The 20882-nt window shown below is 46.6% G+C and overlaps 1 protein-coding gene across 1 annotated transcript in view; it reads right to left on the bottom strand.

Annotated features, from left to right (window-relative positions):
- The window catches only part of SLC25A33 (solute carrier family 25 member 33), a 29527-nt gene extending 11109 nt beyond the window's left edge, over window positions 1-18418 (bottom strand). The window contains exons 1-3 of the mRNA XM_035120076.2: window positions 18197-18418; window positions 1817-1996; window positions 1571-1648 (exon numbers count right to left, since the gene is read on the bottom strand). Of these exons, the coding sequence (XP_034975967.1) occupies window positions 1571-1648; window positions 1817-1996; window positions 18197-18249 (311 nt within the window). The 5' untranslated portion in view covers window positions 18250-18418. The remainder of the gene's footprint in view (window positions 1-1570; window positions 1649-1816; window positions 1997-18196) is intronic.
- Between the last annotated feature and the right edge of the window lie 2464 nt (window positions 18419-20882).

The following is a 20882-nucleotide window of genomic DNA, read 5'->3' as shown; positions in this document are numbered from 1 at the left end:
ACTGAAAATCCACTGCAAAATGCACACCTATTATGCAGTATCTCGCCTGTTTTAGGAGCTATGCAGGATTCTAAAGCAGTACCCCAGCCAACCCTGACTGCTGATAATCCTGTTCAGGACTCCCTTCTGGCTGAGATGTTCACCACATATTCCATGTACACTTTCAAGCCTATCTTGACAACCTTGAGGACTAGAAACCTTGCTTTAATTTTTTTTTAAAGGAAGAGAGCCGAGACTATTCAGATACTGAATTTCATATTTAGGATCAACACGATCTGGAGACATGTGTTAATCACTGGTCTGGGTCTGGTTTGTGCCTGAGAACCCCACAAATGGTGGGGTTCCATGATGGAATGAAGGCAGGATATACATCTAATAAAATAAATATAAAACCCTAGGAAAGGGCATGGACTCAGAAGGTTTTTCCAAATTTATGCCTTCAATATGCACAGAACTTCTCCAAGATTCCCTCTGTTGTGCATGTATACCACTTTAGAGGTTGTGCCCAACATTAACCCTACTCACAGTAGACTCCTTAGAATTTACAGACCTAACTTTGTCATTTTCCTTAATTTCAATGGGTCTTCTCTGAGCAGCATGAATGTTGGTTCACACCCACCCACCGCAAAGACTGAGCAGAATACACATTTCTATCAAGCAAGTGAAATAGTCCACTGTATATTTTTTAAGGCCCTGGTTTTGGCTCCCTGCAACCTTGGGCAGGTGCCCTCTGTGCCCTGCCAAGGTCTGCCAACACCAACACCTGTCCCAGAATCCTCAGCAGTAGATTTACCTGCCAGCAGGACTGTTGAGAAGCTGACTTCCCCCACAATGCTCCTGGGCCAATGATGCTATGAAGGACCGTGGGAAATTGTAGCAGTTGCCTCTTGCCGCTACCAGGTAAGTCTCTGGTGAGTTATATAACCAGAGTTATGAGGGTGGCGCTGTGGTCTAAACCACAGAGCCTAGGGCTTGCTCATAAGAAGGTCGGCAGTTCAAATCCCCACGACGGGGTGAGCTCCCGTTGCTCGGTCCCTGCTCCTGCCAACCTAGGAGTTCGAAAGCACATCAAAGTACAAGTAGATAAATAGGTACCGCTCCGGTGGGAAGGTAAATGGCGTTTCTGTGTGCTGCACTGGTTCGCCAGAAGCGGCTTAGTCATGCTGGCCACATGACCCGGAAGCTGTCCACGGACAAACGCCGGCTCTCTCGGCCTATAGAGCGAGATGAGCGCCGCAACCCCCGAGTCGTCTACGACTGGACCTAATGGTCAGGGGTCCCTTTACCTTTACCTTTTATAAGCCAAGTACATTAAAGGCTTCTGAAAGATTAAAAAGCAACATGAGAACCAGTATGGTGCTGTGGCTTGAATGCCAGACTAGGACCTGGGAGAGCAGGGTTCAAATCCCTACTTAGCCTTGAAGCTCCGTTAGGCCAGTCACTCACTCTCAGCCTAACCTACCTCACAGGGTTGTTGTTGTGAGGATAAAAAAAGAGAGAAGTATGTGCGCCACTTTGAGCTCCTTGTAGGAAAGATGGCAGGATAGGAATGCAATAAATAGATTCGTACCTTGATGGTGCAACTCCAACCAGGTTGGGCCCCAGCCCACGGAACAGCGACCGTGGCCCCTCCTTTTCCAAAATGGATCTGCAGTTTGGGGGGGGGTGAGAGAGGGGAGAGAAGATGAAGCAAAACATATCTGGACAGTCCGGGGTTAAGAACAGAAAGCAAGGACGCAGTGAAAGGAGGGGGACCCCGTTTAGCACCATGTGGAGCTGCTTAACATTTCTAGCTGGCCAAGCCCGTTATACTCACTTCAGGACCCGGATGAGGCCCGGGGAGACGGACGTCTGACGGACCACTCCTTCGCCACTGATCGTGCCCAGCTGGACTTGTGGGTAGTAGACTGTGCGGAAGGCCAGTTTTGAAGACTGCAGCCTCGTCTTGATGACTTCCAGCGGACAGGTGAAAATGGCGCCCACCGTCCCACCACACCTGGAAAAAAACAACGTAGAAGACGTCAGATGAAAGGAAAGAAACCACACGGACATCAGTCCTGAACCTGTGATCCACCACACTGGCATGCTTACATGTACTGCATTAACGGTCAGTCTTTCAGAGTGGCAGCAACTACTCTCTTGTTAGGTAGGCACTTTCACTGTACACTTTTTTGCACCTCCTAATAACTGTTTTTGTTTAGCTTATCCAGACACCTAACGTTTAATACACAGTTTTATTTTCTAAATGCGTTATTACCACCTGTCAATTCTATTTTATATACTGAAATTTTTTTGTAGGCCAACTTATTTTTAACTTCTGACTCCCATGAAATAATTACAATGCCAATTTTCGAATTTTTACAATGACGTGGTATACAGATTTAGTTAAATAAATAATAATGTTCCTCCAGAATCCTTTGCAATGTAGAAGAGGTTCCACAACTGATTTGAGAATGCACTCTTGGTGAGGGGTGGGGAAGAAAGGTCCCCTGAACTTTTGAAAACCTAGATTTTAAAAAACCACACACATATAACAACCCATTGATGGTTACGCTATCAAACAAAAGCTGCTTATCCATGGCCTTGACACAGAAAAAAAGAAACTGTCCCTTCTAAACTAACTCTTTAAAAAAGATAGGAGCAAGAATTTATTTAGTTGCACTTCATACAGCTGAGTACAAATCATAGCCACTTGCCCTAGGAAGCTGCCTTGTATACCAACCCAGACCATTGGTCCATCCAGCTCAGTGCTGTCTATGCCACAAGTGGGGACCCTGTGGCCCTCCAGATGTTGATAGACTGCAGCTCCCATCATCCCTGATCCTGGGGCTGCTGGGAGCTGGAGTTCAACAGGTTCCCCATTCCCAAACTAGAGCATCACTTGCTTTTCTTGCCCCTGTGACTCTGCTCTGAGCTGACTGCCAGGCTGTAGGCCATGGTACCCAACCACCACTGGCAAAGCAGCTTCAGAAATCGCTCCACAATCAAAAGGGCCACTTCCCAGATAAACAAGACAGGAGCCATGCAGGTCACGTCGCCACCTGCGCCCTGGACAAAGACAGGAGAGGGGCAGAACGTTTTGCCCTTTGTGCTCCAAAAGGAACTTCTTGCATGTTCCCAGGAGCCAAGGCACCAGGGAAGCCTCATTTCGCACAAATCAACAACCTGATCTGGTTATGTCCAAAAAGCATGGAGAGGGCAAGGCCTGTGTCTAAAGCAGGTGTGGGAAACCTTTGGCCTTGCATACAACTCCCACCATCCCTGGCCATTGGTCATGCTTGCTGGGGCTGATGGAAGTTGTAGTTCAGCAAAGGTGGACTGCAGCGAACTTCAGTCACAGACAGCATGACCAATGGTGAAGGATAATGGGACTCATAGTGAAACATCTGGAGAGCTGAAGGCTCCCAATCCCTGGCTGCTGTGTCACACCTGTAACCTGGGTACCAGGTCTGTGTGAGAGAGAGAGGGAGAGGGAGGGGGGGAGAGCAGAGTCCATGGAATGACAAGACACTAGGGGCCTTTGAAGACCAGCTGTTATCTGAGCTTCTCTCTGCTCTGTGTACAGAACCAGAGGTTTGACATTGGCTTTCAAGCTCTGCAAATACAGCCGAGGCCAACACAATCAGGTCGCAATCCTCCCCCTCATGGTACACAAGCCCTGTGCTGTTCACATGTCCATGGAACCTAAAAGAGGATCAGCATGGGGAGATGAAGAGAGGGAGAGGGAGAGTCTCAAGATTTAAAAAACGGAGCACCTCTAAAACGCAAACAAAGGCCCCTACCTGCCTGCCTGCCATGCCTGAGTGGTGCATGGTCTAGTTATCTCCCGCTTGGACTACTACAATGCGCTCTATGTGGGGCTACCTTTGAAGGTGACCCGGAAACTACAACTAATCCAGAATGCGGCAGCTAGACTGGTGACTGGGAGCGGCCGCCGAGACCACATAAGGTCCTGAAAGACCTACATTGGCTCCCAGTATGTTTCTGATCAGAATTCAAAGTGCTGGTGCTGACCTTTAAAGCCCTAAACGGCCTCGGCCCACTATACCTGAAGGAGCGTCTCCACCCCCATCATTCTTCCCGGACACTGAGGTCCAGTGCTGAGGGCCTTCTGGCGGTTCCCTCACTGCGAGAAGCAAAGCTATAGGGAACCAGGCAGAGGACCTTCTCAGTAGTGGCGCCCACCCTGTGGAATGCCCTCCCATAAGATGTCAAAGAGAAAAACAACTACAGTGGTACCTCTACTTACAAATAACTCTACTTATGAATTTTTCTACTTACAAATGGAGCTCTGTCCGCCATCTTGGATGCGGTTTAGATAGGATTTTTTCTACTTACAAATTTTTAGATAGGGTTTCTTCGACTTACAAATTTTTTCTCCCAATGCATTCCTATGGGATTCGACTTACAATTTTTTTCGACTTACAAATGTGTGTTTGGAACGCATTAAATTCGTAAGTAGAGGTACCAGTGTACCTGACATTTAGAAAACATCTGAAGGCAGCCCTGTTTAGGGAAGTTTTTAATGTGTGACATTTTAATCTACAGTATTTTAATCTTTGTTGGAAGCCGTCCAGAGTGGCTGGGGAAACCCAGCCAGCTGGGCGGGGTACAAATAAATAAATCATCATCATCATCATCATCATCATCTGCGGTCATCATGCACCCCACTACCTTGCAAATACACTACAGCAAGCAACTGATGGGCACACATCTAGTTGAAGAAAAGAGGGACTAGGTGCAACAAACAAACAAACAAACAAACACCCACAGAAAACATGTCCACCTAGGAATGAATGCTGGTTACTGAAATAACACTATGCATGGCTTGCATGTTTTAACACTATGCATGGCTTGCGTGCATCTCTGTGCAACAAAGAGACTAGAACCTTGGCTAAGCGGCAGCAAAAAAATCCAATTATTGGACTGCCAAGAAGGACAATTAAAACCTTGTGTGCATGACAGGAGTGGCCTGATCCCCTGGCCACGCCATTTAATCCAGTGATCACTGCGTGCTGGCATCCATTGGATGTCAGGCCATGGTATGGGGTCCTGGGTGGGCACAGGAGCACCTTCAAAAAAAGCAGGTAACATGAAGGCAGTGTATAAAATGGGCTACTCGCTTCAATGGTGCCGTCACTGTGCCCCAGTTATACAATTTTAGAAAAGGAACAAAGATGCTAAGCTTTTTCTCCAAGGGCTTTTTATAGAGCTTCTTAGCAGCTACGCCTGCTGCCAAAGGAGGCCAAGAAGAGGTCATGTGAAAATTATACGGAAAAGCCAAGAGAGAGAGAAGGGGACTGACAGTCAGATGACCCACCCACCCAGGCCAAGTCACTGGCTGGCAGGTGAAGGTTTTGAGACCCCTCTTTGCTCTTGTTCCTGGATCTCCCCCACCACCAATCATTAATTGCAGGTCTGGGGAACATTTGGATCTCCATAGGTTGCTGAATTTTAGGTGTGGAGAGGGGTGATAGGAGCTGTAGTTCAGCAACTGTTTGATAATTGGTGCACAAGTTTGCTTTCCCCACTTTTCCCTCCCTGTCCTTTTCCCCTTGTGTGTCGTGGTTGTTATTTTATTTTTAAAAAAGATTGTAAGCCTGTGGACAGAGACTGTTTTGATGGTGTGTAAGCCCCTCTAGGAGCCTTTTTGGCTGAAGAGCAGGGTGCAAAAGGTCTAGCTCAGCCTTTCTGAACCTTGGGTCCCCAGATGCTGTTGGACTACAGCTCCCATCATCCCTGATCACTGGTCCTGGTAGCTATGGATGATGGGAGCTGTAGTCAGACAGCACCTGGGGACCCAAGGTTCAGAAAGGCTGGTCTAAATAAATAATAAACACAAGATCCAGAGGGCCACATGTTCGCCACATGGTTTACTGTATACAAAAGTTTCCAGTTAGGCAGAAGAGTCCTGCTGAATCAGGCCAAAGGCCCATCTAGTTCAACATCCTGTTCCCACAATGGCCACCCAGATGCCCCAATGGGAAACATTTTTCACCTGGCTATCAGCCACTTATGACCAAGTGAAGATGCCCAGGCGCCATCCTGTCATCTCCACCATCTGGAGGTGTATGCCTGGGGATCCTTGGCTCTTGACTATTTTCACACACCAGCAAAACATCCTGTAGAATTCTATCCGGTATATTTTATCTGCACAATCAGAATGAATTTAAGGAATCAAACGGCTGTATTGAAAAACAATTTCAGAGCTGTCGGACCCAAAAATGGCACCTAGGCATTCTGTTTTGGTGACTAACTCTGGTTTAAGGAGCCGTTTGACATGTAGCTTATATATCTGAGTTTCTAGCATTGTCCAGAAACATACAGTGCTCACCAGAGGATAGAGGCAGAACATAGTCATTGTGGCTAGTAGTCACTGAGAGCCTTTCCCATGAACTTGTCTAATCCTCTTTGACAAAGCCATCTCAACTGGTGGCCCTCACTGCCTCTTGTAGGGATGGATTCCATTGTTTTGCAGAAATGCTATAACTTTTGTCTGTCCTGAGCCTTCCCTTCCATTTCTTTATTTAATGCAGTAATAAATTGCAAAACAAACTGAGCCCAGCATCAGGTTAGCAAATGACAGCAAGACAGATGTCTCCCAAAAGCCCACAAGACAGGGCATGAAAGCAACAGATGTCTCCCCGTTATTTATCCTAAGCACCCTGAAAGATAGACTTCCTCTGTAAATGGAGGCTCCATAAAGCTAATTTGTTCAAATAAGCTCCTGCTGCTAAGCTTCCCACCCTCCACAAACTAGCTGAACTGCATCTTAATTCTGAAATTCCGCAATGTAGGATCTGTAATAGCTTGTTTTTTGTATATATATATATATATTATGTACACAGAAACATAAGACAGGACACAAGCGTATCAGATTACAGTACACTTAAAACAAAACAAACTCAAAACACCCACTGATTACTGTACAATTCAAGCCATCTACTGTAAACACGCACACTAATATTTTCAGGTATTGCATTACTCGCTTTCCTTCCTCTTTCCGCAGCAACACTGTCAACTGAAAGCACAGCATGGCATTCAGATACGGCAAATCCCAGTGCAGATGAGATTAGGCATATTAAAAAAAAGGAAGTGGGGGCTACCTTTGGCAGATGAAGCAACAGCAAATGACGCGTTCCATAACTGAACATGACCGGGGGAGGAATACAATTGTGGCCTTATATTTGTATGCACCATACTAGAGGCTGTGCTCCAACTCGCTCTACTCATCAACTCCACTGCCATTCCCTAACCTTCACTCCCTAGAGTGTCCCCTTCCCATCCCATGCAACCACTAAGCTTTCTTTTCTTGACCTCTTGGATTGTTCTTCATGCAAATCCCGGTTTGTGATACGGCTCTACAAATCCTCCAGTGGGGGCTGCGTGATGACAGCCTTACATTTTTTATGTATAGAGGAAGAAAGTCAAACCCTTCCCTAGCAAAAATCAGCAACCGGCTCATTCACATGTGCGCACACAGAGACGGCATCATGGTGCGTCAACCAGTAAGTTGGCCTTCTGTGGGCTTCCTTCTAAAAGTAAGACACAAGGTTACCAGGCGTGTTGGCATGCTCCTCTAGCCGCCCTGTTTAGTGTGAAGAATGTTTTGATTGCACGCACACTCACACACCCTCCGACGAGCCCCCCGCGAGTGATATCATGTTTTGCAAAACATTCCAACTTCTCCCCAAGACTTGGCAGGCATCCTCAGAGCACCAGCTGTTTACCTCTTCTGCCAGGCTCAAACTCTTTTAAACCTTCTCCACAGATACTGCTCCCCACGCCTAGTTTATATATCGAAAGGGAGCATTGCAGATGGATGGCCTCATAGTTCAATGGAAGCGGCATAAGCTGTACATTCAGAAGGTGCCAGGTTTGATCCCTGGCATCTACAAGTAGAGGTGATAAAAGTGCTATGGTTTGGGAGAGACTTAGCCCCCAAGCCTATTGGAGGTCTGCTTGCATCCTGGGCAAAAGTGGTCGCAGAATGATAGAACTGCAAAGTTGGAAGGGGTCCTAAGGGTAACCTAATCCCCTGTACGCAAGTTCCAGGAAGCATGGGTATAGTTCAATAAACTGCATACCTTTTCGTGCACTCAAATCAGTTTCCATATGGTAGGAGGTAGGGAGAAGGGTTGTGGCTCACTGTGGCTTTGAGCAAGCTGCTGGCTTTCAGTCTCAATTTACCCCATCTGTTAAATGGGGAAGTGGACCTCAGCAACCACACAAAAGCTTTTCAAGTGCTTTGCAAAAGAGAAGTATAAACTACAAGACCGATTTAAAGCAGCCATTGACAACCTGGTGCCCTCCAGATGTTTTGCACAAAGCCTCCCATGGTCACAGCTCAGTGACAAGAGTGTCAGCTCTGCATGCCAAAGTTTCCAGCCTCAACCCCGAAATGCATCTCCAGGCAGTGTTGGGAATACAGAGTTAGATGGACCCAATGGCTTGCCTCTCTATAAAGCACCTTACTATGCTTCTAGATTAAGCTAACAATTACCCAATAGGACCATTAAAAAAAATGCCAACAAAGACTCACATCATTCACTCAACCAAGGAGAGGGTAACAACGTTTAGATTTCTAGGCATTGAGTTACAGGAGGATCTGTCCTGGAGTGTTAATACAAGGGGGCTTGTGAAGAAGGCGCAGCAGAGACTGTATTTTTTGAGAATTTTAAGGAAAAACCATCTTCCACAAAAGCTGCTACTTGCCTTCTATCACTGTGCCATACAGAGCGTGCTCACGTACGGTTTATGTGTGTGGTACGGAAGCTGTACTTCCCAGGACAGAGCAGGGCTGTGTAGAATTATTAAAACAGCAGAGAGCATTATTGGCTGCTCACTCACCACCTTAGAACAAATTTACACCACCAGGTGCCATAGAAAAGCACTAGATATATCAAGAGATCCAACGCACCCTGGTCACCATTTCTTTCAGCTCCTGCCATCAGGACGGAGATATAGAACAATGCAGGCAAGAACGAGCCGTCTCAGGAACAGTTTCTTCTCTAGAGCAATTTTGGCCTTAAATGGAAAGCCCGGACTTTGAAGTCATCTTATTTTACTTGTCATTTTGTAGTATAATTACTGTTTTTAATTAGCTTTTTGTAATTTTGGATTATGCGGAATGCTTTATCTGAGTGGATGTAGCAACCGAGTAATTTCGTTGTTCCCGCAAGGGGACAATGACAATAAAGATATCTTATCTTAGCCAATGTATTAAATCAAAGAGCTGTCCTGGGCACGCAAGCCGTTCCCTCTGCTGTACACCTGCAACCCCATGCGCCACCGCATTAATTGCTGCACCGTCAGCATGAACGGTTCACAGATGTCACTGTGGATTTCAACAAAGCACACTGAGCAACTCTGGAGGCCTGGAACAGCCGGTGCAAACCGGCTCTGCAGAATAATTATCCTTTGCGGCAACCACTTCTGCAGGCACTGGGGGTGGGGTTGTTCCTTTTTCCACATTTCTGCCCCCAAACCAGGAAAGCTACTGAAAATCAGCCTGCTGCGGATCCAAGGGAAACATTTTGCATCATTCCAAAGAAGAGCCAAACATCTCAGATGTGCAGAGGAATGGAGGAGGACTTCAGAAAAGCAAAAAAGTGGGGGGGGGTCAAAAAGAGGGTTTTTGCAGCAGGTACAGGGAGACATCCATCACAAGCTGACATCTCGTGTCACTGACAATCACTGCAAGCAATACTGAGCTACATGGACCAATGGCCTAATCAGTATAAGGCAGCGTCCTTTGTTCATATATTTTAAGGGAACAGCTGTAGCTCAGTGGTAGAGAATCTGCTTTGTGCACAGAACCTCCCAGGTTCCATTCCTAGGTACGGCTGGGAATTGTCCCCTGCCTGAAACCCTGGAAAGCTGATGCCAACCAGTAGGCATCTAGGCTGAGCTAGATGGATCAATGGTCCAACTTGCTGTAAGGCAGCTTTCTATGTTCCTATTTGTCCCAGGTGTTGTTGGAAGGGATGGATGCTTTTACTACCGGGGTGGGCAACCTGTGGGCCTCGGCCTCCTTTCAAAAGCCATCCACAAACGATCAGTTCTAGCCATCTTCAAATATCTAAAGGGCTGTCAAATGGAGGATGGAACAAGCTTGTTTTCTCCTGCTCCAGAGGGTTGGACCAGAACCAATGGATTCAAGTTACAAGAAAGGAGATTCTGACTTAACATCAGGAAGAGCTTTCTAACAGCAAGAGCTGTTTGACAGTGGAACAGTCTCCTAGGAGACGCAGTGGATTCCCCTTCATTGGAGGCTTTTGAGCAGAGGTTGGATGGACACCTGTCACGGTTGCTTTAGTGGAGCCTCCTACATTGCAGGGAGATAGGACTAGATGACCCTCACTGTGCCTTCCAGCTCTACAATTCTATGATTCTAGGATCTCCTGAGCCCCCAGTGGCTTGCTGCATGGGATGGGAGAAAGAAAAAGGAAGTGGGGTGAGCCAGAGAGAGAGAAAAGGGGGGTGACCCAGAGAGAGGAGGGAGGAAAATTAAGGACTGCAGAACAGGGGGTGAACCAAGGAAATGAAAAAGGGGGCCCCTGATTCTGGCCCCATCCATCACTTTTATTTACACCCACTCATGCAGGAATGTGGCTCTCAAGAAGATAAAAGAGGCTGCTAACCTCCCCCCCCCCATTCAGTAAAACAATACAGTAAAACAATAAAGAGTAATACAGTAAAACAATAAAGAGTAAAATAAAACAAACTCTTTGCCACTCAGGTTGATTAGTGTTTAAGCTGGGCCAAGGGAGGCCCAGACAGGTCTCCCTCTTGCCCCACAAGCTCAACTTGAAAGGGGGGGGAGGGGGAACTGACTTTTTTCCTGCTGCTTTGTTTGCTGCCAGATATATATTAAAGCAAAGGGAAACTGCTAACACCAGCTCCCTTCAGCACTATAATGCAAGCAACGCCATGAATTTAGCAAAGACAATGGCCTGCAGCCAACGTTACTCCTACTCAGAGTAGTCTAACTAAAATTAGCGAGCCTAAGTTCACCCATGTGGGACTAACATGCGAGGCAACACGTTCATTTCAGTGGGCCACCTCTGAGCAGAACCTAGCAGGACACAAGCCAATGCTTTTTGCACAAATAATGCACAAGCAGCTCATGGAACTTATTGCAAATAAGACTGATGGCTTTTGACAGCATTTTGAGTGGGGAGAGGTCCCATAACAACCAGCAGTCATGCTAACTGAATGGATCACCCTGGGTCAGAGGCAGTCTACCTTTAAATGCTAGGGACCAAGGACAAATGGCAGGGAAGAAGCATTTGCCTTCGGACTTCCCAGAAGCATCGGGAGGACCACTGCTGGGCAGCAGGGTGGTGGGCTGGAGAAAAGAGAAAGCCTGGCTCAGCCCAAGGGTCATGTACAAGCGATGGTCAGAGGGGGGGGGTTAAAGATTGGCGGAACAACAATACCCTCCATTCACCATTAATAGACCCTCTCTTTAAGGCAGTGTCAAAAATTTGCCAGGTGCGTTTTATGACAGGCACAGGTCCAATTGCAACCACACGGAGGTCTCTGGGTGCCAGGTTGGCAACTGACCTCTCCATCTGGCTGGCCCCTCCAGCTTTTGTAAGCAGAACAACTTATTTATTACATTTATATACCACCTTTTCCTCCAACGAGTACATGGTTCCCCCCCTTCCTCAGTTAATCCCTACAATGACCCTGTGAGGTAGGTTAAGGGGCTGTGACTGACCCAAGGTCACCCAGTGAGCTTCATGACTGAGTGGGGATTTGAACCTTGATCTCCCAGTTCCTAGTCTGACACTCTAACCACTACACCACACTGGTTTCCTTATGCTATGGGGCAGCTATATAGGTTTAAGGTGCCATTTGGTGATTAGCTAATATATCTGAGTTCCTAACACTGCTTAAAGGAACTTTGCCCAAGGATCTTCTCTGCTTAAGTGAAGGAGAAACCATTTAGCTTGGAACAGCAATTATTGACTGTACTGCAGAGCTAGAAAACCCCATGTGTCTGGTTGCCTAGACATCTTAAAATAATGTTGGCACCTAGAGAACTATTTTTTTATTTATTTATTCCCTCAACAGATTCCCATGGCTAAGGGAAGGAATAACTTCAAGGCACACTTTTGAGCATTTATTTACATTACATTAAGAGACTGCCTTGCAATATGAATGGATTATGATGATGGTCTGATTTTTTAAAAACACTGCATGAAGTCCACACAAAATAACTGAAGAAACACAAAAGAGATAAAGATGGTGAGGATTTGCAAATGCTTTGATGGGATGGAACAGTTTTCACCCACAAATGAGAGATGATGCAGGAAAGATGCAGACCTCTGAGAGGAGGAGCCACCACAACAAAAGGCCCTGCACTGAGGCAATTATGACCAAGCCTACCCCAAAGGACAAAAACCAGGGTGACATTCATGTCATGCCATACATTTAAAGCACGATGTCACCATTTTAAACAGTCATGGCTTCCCCACAAAAGAATTATGGGAGCTGTAGTTTGTTCAGGGTGCTGGGAGTTCCTTAGGAGACCCCTGCCTGCTCTCAGAGCTGCAACTCCCAGTGTTCCCTGTGAAGAGGGACCGATTGTCCAACCATTCTGAGAATTGTAGCCCTGGGAGGATAGAGACACCATGTCTAGTAGCTGTCGATAGCCATATCCTCCACAGATTTGTTTAATTCTCTTTTATAGCCATCCAAGCTGGTGGCCATCATTGGCTCGACCTGCAGGAGCGAGTTCCATAGTTTAACTATGTGCTGCATGAACAAAGGCTTTGTCTTACCTGTCCTGAATCGTTCAACATTCAGCTTCATGGGATGTCCACGGGTCCCAGTGTTATGAGAGGGGAAGAAAACCTTTTCCTCTATCCACTTTCTCCAGACCATGTATCACTTTAGACACCTGTCACCTCTTGCCTTGCTTTTTCTCTAGACTAAAAAGCCCCAAATGCTGCAACCTTTCCTCTCACAAGGGAGTTTCTCCATCCCCTCGATCATTCTGGTTGCCCTTTTTTGAACCTTTCAAACTCTGCAGCACCCTTGCTGAGGTGGGGCGATCTGCTTCCAAAATAGATCTTGGCAACTCACACCAGTCAGTGAGCCAAGCTGCATATTCAGGAGCTAGTGCTTAATTTGGGGGGGGGGGGGCAGAGTCCAGACCCAATACAACTCCCTCAAATGATGGCTCTGAAGATACATACTGAACACACACAGATATATAAATATATGCAAGCAGAATTCTGCAAAATAGCAAAAAGGTAGTGTGGGGGGGACTGGACTAATTGTTTTAACAACCACAACCTATTAAGGGTTTCCACATGCAGGTCCAAGTCTCAAGACCTCACCAGGGAGAAAGTGCTGCTATACTGGCATTCCGCCTTGGCAAGGACAGCTTTATATAAAGGAAGGCAAGAAGCCCTTTAGCTAATTAAGTCCCTTTCATCCTGGATTCCATCATCTTGCAGTGGAGAGAATCTAAGCCATAAGTAATTATTTATACAGATTTGCAAAGGAGGGAGAGGGTGGGAAAATAAAAGCTTGCAAAGGAATGCAGATACTGAGAAAACTGCCTCCTGTATTTCAAAAGTGTGATCCTAAGCACACTTCCCAGGAAGGAAGGTCTATCGAACTCACACAATCATAGAACTGTAGAGTTGGAACGGGCCTGAGGGTCCTTGCAATGCAGGAATCTCAACTCAATGGACCCTCCTTGGGTGCAATGATGTCTTGGATTAAACTAAAATAAAAGAGTCTTTGTTACAAAGGCTTCATCCCTGTGGGTCCCCTGAAACCAAATCCAAACCTCTGGGGGTTGCATCCAATGTCCGTCCTACACTGAGTAGACACACTGAAATTAAAGAACATGGCTAACACAAGTCCATCAATTCAGCGGGTCTACACTGAGTAACAGTATATTTTATTACATTTATATCCCACCTCAAGGTGAAGTACATAGTCTTCCTCCTTATTTTATCCTCACAACAATCCTGTGAGGTAGGCTAGGCTGAGAGGCAGCGACTGGCAGAGGGTCACACCTAAGGCCAAGTGGGGATTTGAACCCTGGTCTCTCCCAGGTCTTAGTCTAACACTCTCTGGGGTTTATCAAACTTGGGCTTCCAAGTTGTTGGACTCCCATCATCCATAGCTAGCAGTGGCAAGGGAGGGTGAAGTTTGAGAAATGAAGCACTATGCCGCACTGGCTCCACATTTTATAAAGCATCACACACAGTATGTGAAAGAATAACATGAATAAGGAATCACTTAGCTGTGATTCCTGCATTGCAAGGGGTTGGACTAGATGACCCTTGAGGTCCTGTACAAATCTACGATTCTATGAATTTCAGAAGGGTTAGCCATGTTCATCAATGTCACAGCTTTGAATGCATGGTATTGATGTGACTGTGTATACCTGGCCAGGTGGGAGGAGCATAAAAGCGAAGTCAGAGGGAGATGAAACACAGGAAGTTACAGAAAGTGCTAATTACTGTATGTACTGAATGCTGACAATTCACAAAACAGTCTCTGATGACACAGACAGATAACCTGTCATTAGAAAGCCAGTTAATGCATACAATGCGGGGAAATAATCCTCTGTCTTAGTTCAGTCTGCAAGTAACAGCACTGAAACTCCTGAGGCACTGATGTAATAACAAAGGAAGAGTTACCATTTTAAGAAGACAGTCATTGCACACAAGAGGAGAAAACACAGCATTTACACACACACAAACAACAACAACAACAACAACCACCACCACCACAGTTCAGGGATTAAGTGTCAGTCTGTAATTCCCTCCCCATACAGAGGGCACATTTTCTAAAAACAGAACACAGATCCATCCCAAATGATATTGAGGCTGGCATGGCATCCTATGTGCATCTATATGGGAGAAAGCACTAATGCAGACTTCCTTCTGTGTAGACACAGGAAAGTTCCCTTATTCAGAGTCAGACCATTGCTCCATCTAACGCAGTACTGCCTACACTGACAGGCAGCCACTCTCCAGGGTTTCAGGCAGGGTATCTCCAACCCCTAACCTGGGGATTGGGGTCGAATCAGGGACCTTCTGAGCTACGTCCCTTCCTCATAAATATTCATGGGAATGTGCTCTGCTTACTTAGAAGTTGGTTCTATTTTTAAAAGCTGAGTTTACTTCCCATGTAAGAAGAGACCTAGATCTGAGATCCAGGGTCCTTCCTCCGTCACCATGGATCAAAACACCACACGCACAGCGTGCTGCACAAAAAGATACCCAGACAGCACTCTTGCTTACAAAACACAAAGGTGCCTCAGTTCTGCTCCATCCTGGAATGATGCAACACTTGGACAGATATATCCGTATAACATCCCTCTTTGCCCAAGAACCAGTGCAGAGCAGACAAGGCAGCGTGGGACTTGCAGCCAGGAAGCAACAATTTATAATGCAGTATTTGCCTAAAGCATGACAAATGAAAAGAAAAGGGGGAGCCGAAAGCCAAGATTAAGCTACCGGTAGCTAGCTGGGGTTTTTTTGGGTAGTGGTGGAGGGGAGAGCAGGATTTCCCTGCACTTTGCTAACCACAAATAAGCAGATGCATGAAGCAGACTTGGGAGGGAGGGAGGGAGGGATGGATCACACACAATTTAGTGTTTCTGCACTCCCAGATTAGTTGTCTATAAAAAGCAAGCTGGGAAACCCACATCTACAGAACGTGGAAGTCCTTTCTGAATAGAACAATGACTTAAAATAATAGAAATGCTTTTATTTTCACTTTCAAGACAATTAAAAAAGATAGGATACGGTACCTCCAAACCAACCAACCACAGACACATTCTAAAATCTCCCCAGATTCCTGCCCAAGATCTGGTCATGCCTGTTCAGGTATCCATTAGGCCCAGGGTGGCAAGAGGAATGGGCCTGCCCCAACCTTGCAATGCATGCAATAAACCTGCCTTGGGAAATAATAGAAGCAGACTTTGCCAACCTGGTGCCCCCCAGAAGTCTTAGACTACAACTGCATTGGGAGTTGTAGTCCATAGGAAGCTGCCTTATACAGAGTAATACAACTGTCCCATTGTTTGCACTGACTGGCAGCAGCTCTCCAGGGTTTCAGGCACAAATTCTCTCCCAGTCCTACCTCCATCAGAGATTGAACCAGGAGGCTTCTGCATGCAAAGCAGACACCCCACCAGTGAGTTGTGGCTGCAGGTGTAGCCCAAAACCACTTTAGACCATTGTTCTTATAATGTACACTTTTCATTTGTGAAGCACTTGAAAAGCTCTACTGTTCACTGAGATATGTTGGTCCCATTTTACAGATGGGGGTAGTGGTGGCTGAGAGAGCCAGCAGCTTGCTGAAAGCCACACAATGAGCTGACTACTCACAGGTCTGATCTTGCTCCACTGGGAAAGTAAATGACAAAAAATTAAAAGGGCCTTGCTGGATCAGAGATCCATCTAGCCCAGAGTCCAATCACAACCTTCTGGAAAGCTAACAAAAAGGACAGAGTCCTGCATTTATACATGGATGCTCATGACAAACAGCAATGAAATGGCACACCCTGCATAATTTTTTCCAACGTTCTGGAAAGCCATTTAAGGCACTAGCCATGAGGGAATAAGTAAACTGGCCTACCTCACAGGACTGCTGTAAGTGCATTATTATTTTTATTACATTTGTAGCCTGCCTTTCCTTCAAGGAGCTCAACGCAGTGCTGATTCTCATTGACAAATGTGCATATTTGACCATTACAATAATCCTGAGAGGTAGATCAAGCTGATGGGAAGGCAAACTGGCTCAAGGGCACCTGCTGAGGTTCATGGTCCAATTGGGGGATTTGAACCCAGATCTCCCTGCTTGCAGTCTGACACTCAAACCCAAGAAAGGGGAACCCGCAGGCTTCCAGATGACCCCTGACTATTGGACATGCTGGATGATGGGAGATGGAACCCAAACGCACCTGGAGGGCCTCAGGCTCTTGTACCCCTGCCCTAACCACTAGGCCACATGTGTACAAACACAACAGACAGTTTAAAGCAATATATGAATGCCACAAGCTATCACCAGCAAGGGGTTATGAAGTGTGTGGGGAGCACATGTGTATGTTTGTGTTTCCTTATAAATAAACAAGGCCTACTAGGTTTGATGGAAGGTTCATTTATCCAAGCATTTTGCTTCCAATAGAATGTGCACTGCTGGGCACTCCTTAGCAGGCATTCTCAGGACCTCAGAGGTAGGCTGCGCCTGTATATGGATGTACCATTTTGAAGTCACGGAAGAGAAAAGCAAACTAGAGGAAAGGTAGGAAGAAAGAAGAGGAGAATGTGGAAAGGGGTAAATGGAGGAAAACGTAAGAAAAGCCTTGCTGGATTAGGCCAGTGGCCCATCTAGTCCAGGCACCCCCAAACTGCGGCCCTCCAGATGTTTTGGCTTACAACTCCCATGATCCCTAGCTAACAGGACCAGTGGTCAGGGATGATGGGAATTGTAGTCCAAAACATCTGGAGGGCCGAAGTTTGGGGATGCCTGATCTAGTCCATCATCCTGTTTTCACTGTGGTCAATCAGGTGCCCATTATGGGAAGCCTGCAAGCAGGAACAAGAACCCTCTACCCTTCTGTGGTTTCTGGCAAGTGGTATTCAGAAGCGTTAGCTTTTTACTGCTTCTGACCATGGAAGCACAGCATAGCCATGGTGTGCAGTAGCCACTGACAGCGCTATTTTATCCCCTCCCCACCCCCTTTGAAAGAGGAGGATGAGAAAATAGGTAGGAAGACGATAATGACATAAAAGACAGCAGGGTAATATATAAAGAGAGACAGAATGAAGTCCTTGCGACAACAAATAAATGGAAATTCAGTGAGGAAAAGGAGAGTAGTGGTCAAAAGGGCGGGTACGAAATCAATAAAGAAGAGATGAATGGGGAGAAGGGGTGCATGTGAGAGAAATAAATAGAGGGAATAATTTATTTATTTATTATTTATTTCATAAAAATTTACACACCGATTGATCGTAAAAACAAATAAATTCAAAGCGGTTTACAAAAGATTGATGAATGGAGGAAGAAGGGGATGGATGGGGGAGATTAATGAATAAAGTATGGGAGGGGGAATAATGAATGAGGGTGGGGGAGAAGGATGAATGGGGAGAGAAAACCTAACGCTTTAAGGTTGAGCCCAGAAAGATGAATAAAATGAGGGAGAAGGACTCACCCTCCAGCGAAGAGATGTAGCAGCGTGCTGTTCTCCTGCGTGGGTCCGGCCATGCCTGCCTAACTGCCTGCCTGCCTGCCTGCCGGGCCGGCCTGTCCGGTCACCACAATCCCCGCAGTTCCTACTGCTGCTTCCAATGCCGAGGACGGCCAGGCAGAACTGGGCCTGCGCCAACACAGCCAGCCAGGTCACGCGACGCCGGCAGCCAGCTCCACGTGCATAACGAGCCAACCGCGAGGCAGCCTGGCCGGCTGCGAGGTTAAAACTAAAAAAAAAAAAAGAAGGCGTGACGCCGGCTCTGACGTCGTCCCCTTCCGGAAGCGGCGATAGGCTCCCTGCGACGCAGGCAAGGGGGCGCGGCGGCTGGCGCAATAGAGTTCAGCCCACGATGACTTAAGAAAGGGAGGTGGGGCCAGCGCACAGTTTGCTTCAATGTTAATTTTATGAATGGAGCGGGAAGGGGATTGGCGCATTCTGAGAGAGGTGGGTGGGGCGATGCTGGGGTTTGTAAGAGGTTTGAAGGTTGTGTTCCTAGGCGCGTTTACTTGCGAGTAAGAAGCACCCTCCATCTCTCATAGTTTAGCACAGGATCTGTCTGCAACTCTGCAGAGTCCGATGCAGTAAAAACACAACAAAGGGTTATAGCTAACTAAGTTTTACTCAAATGCAGGCTCATTGAGTGATATCCAATGGCCAATTGCTAATTCGATTTAGAGTAGACCCACTGAAGTTAATGGTCATAACTCACTTAGGGTTCATTCTCTTCAATGGACTTGGCGGGGCATTACCAATTTTTAAATTTTTTTTATTTTTTTTCATTTTTTTTTCACCCTTCTCCAAAGGCACATCACAACATAAATTAACTGATACAGCTAAAAAGCACAACCATCAGTTATAAACATATTTATAAAACACATTAATAAGTTACCATATTAAAAAAACAGCACTGAATCAAAACAATGTAATTTAAGAGCACAAGAGGAGAAGAAAATATACAACACTATGGCATTTGCTCCCACAAGATGCAGTGCTGGCTATCAACCTGGATGGCTTTAAGAGAGGACTAGACAAAAGGGGACGTGGGTGGCACTGTAGTCTAAACCACAGAGCCTAGGACTTGCCGATCAGAATTTCTGCAACAGGGTGAGCTCCCATTGTTTGGTCCCAGCTCCTGCCCACCTAGCAGTTCGAAAGCATGTCAAGTCCAAGTAGATAAATAGGCACTGCTACAGCGGGAAGTTAAATGGTGTTTCAATGCGCTGCTCTGGTTCACCAGAAGCGGCTTAGTCATGCTGGCCACATGACCCAGAAGCTGTCTGCGGACAAACGTCGGCTCCTGCGGACTATAGAGCGAGATGAGCGCCGCAACCCCAGAGACGTCCGTGACTGGACCTAATGGTCAGGAGTACCTTTAAAAGGTAAAGGTAAAGGGGCCCCTGACCATTAGGTCCAGTCGTGACCGACTCTGGGGTTGCGCACTCATCTCGCATTATTGGCTGAGGGAGCCGGCGTACAGCTTCCAGGTCATGTGGCCAGCATGACAAAGCTGCTTCTGGCGAACCAGAGCAGCACACAGAAACGACGTTTATCGCCCCGCTGTAGCGGTCCCTATTTATCTACTTGCACTTTGACACGCTTTCGAACTGCTAGGTTGGCAGGGGTACCTTTACCTTTAGACAAAAAGAGGCAGTGATGAATTTGAATGTACATCTAAGGAGGGTTAAGGACATTGCAGTTGTTTTCTTTCATTTTATTGTTGTTTGTTAGCCACTTTGAGTCTCTTAGGAGAAATGGGTGGGATAGAATTATATAAAACAGCAACAACAATTGGGGCAGAGATTGCTTTGGATGCTATTTTGGGCCTCCTCCAAGCCTGTGGTGGAGCCAGTCTCCTTGTTCAGTTCATGGCCCTAGCCAAGTCTGTTAAGCATCTCTCCGCATGACTAAAGAGTTAGTCTTTAGTGCAGGTGCGTTGCCATAGAAATGCCCCCCTCCCCAGCCTGGGGGCGAGGATCTGTGGGTATAGGAGAGCAATAGCCCAGGGGTCAGTTTTATCTTGGCTCATGGTCAACTGGAGAGAGCTTTGCTTGGGGGAAGTGCCATAGCTCAGTGGTAGAGCACCTCTTTCACATGCAGAAGCTCCCAGTTTCAATCTCTGGCATCTCCAGGTAGGGCTTGGAAAAGATCCTGCCTATAAGCAGAGAGCTGCTGCCAGCCAGTATTGACAAGACTGAGCCAAGACTTGGGATATGGCAGCTTCCTATGTTTCTGTGATAACCCCCCACCAAAAAAAATCTAATGGGAGAGCAAGATCTGCAGGAGTGTTAATGCTCTGACTGGAAGAGTTTCCCCACCCCTGTGCTGAACAAAGCCCAACTTTTTAAATTGTTGCTGCTGTCTGGGAAAGTCTCCTTCAAAACCTCCCTCTTTGTATTTCCAGAAAGCGACAAGTGCATGGACTCTGATTCCAGAGGGAGGCTTCTGAAGTTGGATCTTTTTTGTGAGAGGCTGAGCAAACACGCCCCCCTCCTTTCACCCTTCTTATAGGAGCCTTGCCAAAGAGACAGCTGTCAGTCACAGGACAAGATGGGATAATTTTGGAAGGGGTTACATTTGAAAAGCGAGAGGCTGAGGGAGAAGGCTGTGGTCTGAAGGATTAGATGCATTAGATGCTTTGCATGCAGAA

Source organism: Zootoca vivipara, chromosome 6, assembly GCF_963506605.1.
Source record: "Zootoca vivipara chromosome 6, rZooViv1.1, whole genome shotgun sequence".
NCBI lineage: Eukaryota > Metazoa > Chordata > Lepidosauria > Squamata > Lacertidae > Zootoca > Zootoca vivipara.
Note: the sequence above shows the minus strand (reverse complement) of the source record. Positions and strands in the feature narration are given on the sequence as shown.